At 40.3% G+C, this 6024-nt stretch overlaps 1 protein-coding gene across 1 annotated transcript; it reads right to left on the bottom strand.

Moving 5' to 3' along the window:
• Positions 1-706: 706 nt before the first annotated feature.
• Positions 707-1957, bottom strand: LOC128985938 (uncharacterized). The gene has a single exon (XM_054405976.1). It carries the CDS (start codon positions 1955-1957, stop codon positions 707-709), a length of 1251 nt encoding a protein of 416 aa, XP_054261951.1.
• Positions 1958-6024: the final 4067 nt, after the last annotated feature.

Genomic DNA, 6024 nt, shown 5'->3' with positions numbered 1-6024 from the left:
TCTTTACTCTCACTTCTGGGTTGTTCATGTCTAGCATAGCTGGGTTTTTCAAACACCAATCAGCTAGTTTGTGTACATTGGTTTGTGAACAATAAAATCCTGGAGCATGTAAATGATGAAACAAACACTGATTCTTTTGTTTGGATAGTTCTTCAACGGGAGGAAGTAGTAGAAAATCGCTCGATAGAGGGGGGCCTCCAAGTAGCTCAAGACTGAACACAACTCTTCTGTTCTCTAGCAACTTTTCCAAAACCTTTGCCTTTTCAGTTGAAGCAGCATACAATAGGTTTACATTGCAGCAAATGTCTCTCAGAGATGACGTGAGAGAGCTATATTCAACGTTTCCTGTTCCGAATCCGAGGCCGTGATAGTGTTTACTCAACCACCTGTTATGATTGTCAAACTGTGAACTGTGCCACCCTCCGCAATCATGTTGTGTGCTTGGAAAAGTAGATCTGGATCCATCCTTAGGTGGTGAGAAAATCCAATGTTGTACACATCTTGAATCCAAGTCCAATATGCTCAATTCCTTGATAACCACTGTCTTATCCTCTCCGATAAAAGCACTAAAATCTATGATGGCCTGTTTAATCATGACTGAAAGTTCTAACTCCAACGAAATTCAAGTTGAGACTGAGAAACCAAACCGACAAGAGCGGGCTTTATAGCCTATCCCCACCCCAAATTCCAACACTTTCTGCATGAATCACATTATCCGATGAACCAGGTTAGTGGCTGGCTCATAGCTGAATGACTTGTCGTGAATTATCAAACAATAAGCAGCAGTCCCTGGAGGGAAAGCTTCGCTGGCCTCAAATTCTAAACGAATATCAACAGGGGCTGACCTAAGGGATTCGTTTTGCTTAGAACAGTCAATTACGATTAGTGGTGCATAAGAAATGAAATTTTTAACGTCCAAAAGTGGTTGTGATGGAACATTGTAATACGACTCCTGAAAACGGGTATACATGTCGTAGAGTATAGCGTAGTGGTTCTTTGCAATGTCTAGTTTTAAATCATCATAAGGATAGTTAATAGAGTTTAAATGAAGTTTTATGTTTGATATCTTGCAGTGATCAAAGCATGCGGCAGACTTTTTTATGTTGTTTTTGCGATTCTCCTGGAAAGCCACTATGACGTATCTTGGCTTCTCTAGCTGTGATGCCGTCTTTACTGACCAAGATTGCTTGTTTGATTGTGGCAAAGAGGGATACTCATAGAGTTCCCAGCTTCGATACTCTACAGGAACACTCGTTCCCATTTCCAAATGTCTAAGCAATGCAATTCTTTGTCTATCACTCAAAGAAACGTAGGGAACCCTCCAGCATAGTTTCTCTAGTTTAACTTTAATATCTTCAGGAGTTGTGTCAGTAGCACCACTTGAGGTCCACAAAACTGCATTTTTGTCCCCGGCCGACCTCAGTAGAACAAGCTCATGACGGCAGTTGACAATAACCTTTCTATAATCTTCTGCGAACCCCAGAAGCCTACTTAGCGGTATGCAAAAACTAAAATTTCCATCAGTGTCAGTCACATGACTTTCCAAAGTGGAAGACAACTTATTCACCTCGGTTGGCCAGCCAGAGTTTCCTAAACTTCTTAAAGAGTTCTCTCCAATAGAAGCAAATCCTTTCATTGTAGAAGTTATACCTGGGTTCCTAATGCGATCTATTTCAACTCCATTAATTTCATACCGTATCTCGTCAAACAAAAATGCAAATGCGTTTGGAGTGAACTTTGTTTTTGTAGTTGCTGTATTGTCTGACTTCAATAGCTTTCCCTCAACATACAAATAACTCATAGAAGGCACAATGCATATATCTTGTTGTTGAATTGGTATTCTTATCTCGTCATTGTTGTCTAGTGTGGTAGAAGAGTAAGGGAAATGAGTGTGAAATTCCATGTGAGAAATAGTGTCATCAAATGGGACACTACTAAAAATATCCAGTACATCCATTATTGAAGTATTTTATAGCCCAAGGAGCGTAAAAACCTTCGGTTTGTGTGTGTTAGTCGCTTGGGTGACAAACAAACACTGCTTGGTACTGTTGAGTGTGCACCCAATAAATAGTCGTCGGAGTTATGGGTTTTCTTGACTCTGTCTATATGACCCTTTGATATTCTTGGTCTTGATAAACAGTTTGAAAAATATAAGTAACCCATCTCCTACTAACTGTTCAACTAGGGACCTTCCTCAAGTGTAAACACACTGTAATACGTTCTCCTCTAAAATTCACCAACCTATCGTCCTGGTCTACAATCCGTAGTGTTATGTTACTTATTGCCCTCGTGGTGATTGGAAGGTAAATGATTGTACTGGGTATTTCAACAAGCTTATATCCTGGTGGTACTGCTGGGAAAAACTGATGGATTGTATGACTTTGCTTATTATTAACGAAAGACCCGCCCGCTATGCTGCATTCAACTCTAATCGTGTTTGTCTTAAAAATATCCACAACATTCTTCGAGTAGTGCTCATTTCCAGGTCCTATGACCTCAGAATCGAAACCCAGGAGGCTGCCAATAGAGTTGGGTTGAGAGAAATCCACCTGAGCGTTACATTTCAGAGTAGTTTGCAATGTATTGTTGTTTGTTCCCAAGCGAAAAAAGTACTTCTTTTCCTGTGTAGCCAACATCTTTAGCTTATCCTGTATGAAACGTTCAATATCCATTACTTCATATGTACCAGTAGGTATTTTAATAATCTTTCCATTATCAAAATGAAACTGGTTGTTTGTTTCGTCGACATTTGGTATGGAGTTATAAGACTCGAAGCTAAGCAAACCAACTTCATAATCATAACCACCTTCAAGTTCGATGGGAGGAAAGTAGTCTACTGAAAGAGTAGAAGTTCTACCTGAAAGCATGAACGTCTGAGACATGACTAAAGGGTGGAAATGATAACAACAAATATATATATGTGTACACTGTAATATCATTTAAATTGAGGTTAAAAAATACAAACACAGATGCCCACAGATCTCAGAGTGAGTGTTGACATCCTGATAAGCGGTTCGGTTGTAAGATACGTATTTCCCATTTAAATACTTCTGAAGTTCCAGTGGAGGTATCAAATCCCCGTAGCTGTCAAAGTACCTCACGTAGTCTCCACTCTTCTTGTAGCATACCCAATGAGTACCACTACCATTGGTATTGTCCAAGTTGACTATTGCAGACTCGTTCCTCCATGGACTTTTAGGAAGGTTGTCACGCATAAACACTCCTCTAAAATGGGGGATTTTAAGCTTCCTGGCCCAATGTGTTAACTCAAAATCATACATTGCCCTTCTGGGCAAAATATCTATAAGTTTTTTGGCTGCTTCTGATAAGGTGCCATGTAAATACCAAGTCCTTTCTTATATGGTCTAAAGTACAGGCCCTTGCCATGTCGCAAAGCTACTGCCTCCATAGTTTCGTTATGTCTTTGCATCTCGCTCAGCCGTTTCTTGGCATCTCTAGCTTCAAGCACTGCTTTGGCCACACCAGCAGCCCCACCTGTCAGACTTCCCAATGCACTAAGCCCTGCAAAGATTGGCAGCAATGGTAGCACACCTCCTGACTTGGGAAGTGATAGAATCCGTGATCTACGTCGTAAATGACTGAACGCACTACGCCTCCCTCTCTTCATAGATCTGATGGCGTTCAACGCTGATGATGCTGCCTTTGTTATGTGTTTTCTACTCCCTCTGTTTAATATTCCACCTCTGCCAACAAGATGCATTCCTGATCCCCGCACAGCCGTCCTTGCTTGTCGTAATACATCGGAAAAAGTAAAAGGTTTAAGTCTTCTGCTGCACTTTCTAGTGGTGCCTTTTCTTTTTCGTTTTAGCGCACTTCCACCTCTTGCTGTGCCCCCTTTGGCTAACGATCCCCTACCTAACCTCCCTCGATTTCTTCGCCTAGTCTGCCGTCTCCTCCTCCTCCTGCCTTCGGTTGTTCCGGCACCAAGCTTCAATTTCGCGTTCATTGCGCTTGCAACAGCCCAGGAAGCGAGCCTCTCACCAATAGGAACACCTTTTGTTTTGAACCTTGCCCACGCCTCGTTTGCTAATACTCTGTCAGCAGTGTGTCGAGATGAAAGATCTTTGCTCTTACTGTAGGCAATATCGTGTTGTTTACAAGCTTGATCCAATAGGTTGATTCCTTGATCCTTCTTTTCCAACCTTTCCTTCAATCTTGTACCAGGTCCACAAAATTGGTATCCTCCAGGCAGGTGAAGTTCTAGCGGAAGAGAGTTTATAGCACGATTAAGCAGACCACATCCTCTAGTGATCCTACGCATACTGAGCAGGTCTTACAAATATGAACACCTTATATACGATTCTTCATTTCACTTTTGTCCCCCAGTGTGTGAAGATGAAATTTAAAAAGCACCGTGACACTTTTGTTGTGGACAATGCTGTGGAAAAACTCATTCAATCCACTTCGGATGGAATTAAATCCAAAGAAGTGAAAAAACATAGTGAACTCCTTCCTCAATCCATTCGAGGCATCATTTGTGGTCCATCTAACTGTGGAAAAACAAATTTGATGTTTAGCCTTTTGACTGAACCAAAGGGATTAAAGTATGCTAATGTATATGTGTTTAGTAAATCATTGCTGCAACCTAAATACAAGATGCTTGAACAAATAATGCAAAACCTGTCATGTATTGGTTATTTTTCATTTACCAACAGTGAAGATGTTCCCAATCCTGATGAAGCTAAAAAGGACTCAATAATGATATTTGATGATGTGGCCTGTGATAAACAAGACAATATGAAAGCATACTTCAGCATGGGAAGACATAGAGATGTAGATACGTTCTACTTGATCCAGACGTACACGCGGCTCCCTAAACATCTCCTTAGAGATAACGCCAATTTAATAATTCTTTTCAAGCAGGATGACTTAAATCTAAGACATGTATACAATGATCATGTTAATAGCGATATGACTTTTGATCAATTTAAGTGTTTGTGTCACACCTGTTGGAACAAACACAAGTATGGATTTGTAACCATAGATAAAGATTCTGAAATCAACAAAGGTCGTTACCGTTTAGGTCTTGATACCTATATAGTCGATATATAAAGGGCTCCTTTCAGCATTAATACACTAAACGTTAATCAGAGTGACAGTGAGAGGATGGAGAAGTATGGCAGTGCTCCGATGGCTCTTAGAGCTCCCAAGAAAAGAAAGCTAAGAGCGAAACGAGTAATCCGACGTATAGTGAAGAAATATCCAATACCAAACTTGAAGGAGCGGAACCAAGACAGTGCTAACAAGCACGAACATATAGTAAAAAATGAACTACTTAGACTAACAAATGCTGTGCGTAAAAAGTTTCAACAATTGAAGCATAATGCTGATTATGTTGAGAGGTTGTTAGAAGTGCAAGCTAAACCCATAGTCAAACCTCTGCAAGAGACAGTAGAGAGACGTTTGAAGGAACAGCAGTACTATTATAAACCTGTTAAAAAAGAAGAACTAGACTTTGTGGTTAAAAAAGATGATCAGAGTACAACTATGGATAGAACTTTTGTACAAGATGAAGAAAAGGAGGATGACTTCAATAAGTCCTTAGATGTGTCTACTCAAACCATTAAACCCAATCAGCTGGATACGTATTTAAAAAGGCTTTCCAATCCTCAAACAAAAGATAAAATGGACACGACTTATGGTGTTCGACTTGATGGAAGGGGTAATACGACAATTGGTGATTCTAGAATAAAAATTACAAATTCAAAGATACAGGTAAGGAATCACAGCTTTGAAACAACTCCAGGACTCCTTGAATTACTATTCATGCAGGTTCCTGATAAGGATATAGTAGAAAGGCAGGATTTGACAGTGTACAAAAAGATCCTTCAAGACACCAATGCACACCGACAGATGTATTCTGCTGAAAAACCTGTAAATGCAAATAGGGGCAAAAAGTACTTAAGCGTAATATCGGTACTTTTTCCACCAAAGCAAGGCATGACCGTTACAACACCGGAACATGCTAGTGGAAGTGGTATAACTGTTGACAACGTGGACAAG

This window comes from Macrosteles quadrilineatus, unplaced genomic scaffold (assembly GCF_028750875.1).
Source record: "Macrosteles quadrilineatus isolate MER2022 unplaced genomic scaffold, UCM_ALF_1.0 Scaffold_1__1_contigs__length_201487025, whole genome shotgun sequence".
NCBI classification, from domain to species: Eukaryota; Metazoa; Arthropoda; class Insecta; order Hemiptera; family Cicadellidae; genus Macrosteles; species Macrosteles quadrilineatus.
This window is presented reverse-complemented; position numbering and strand designations above follow the sequence as displayed.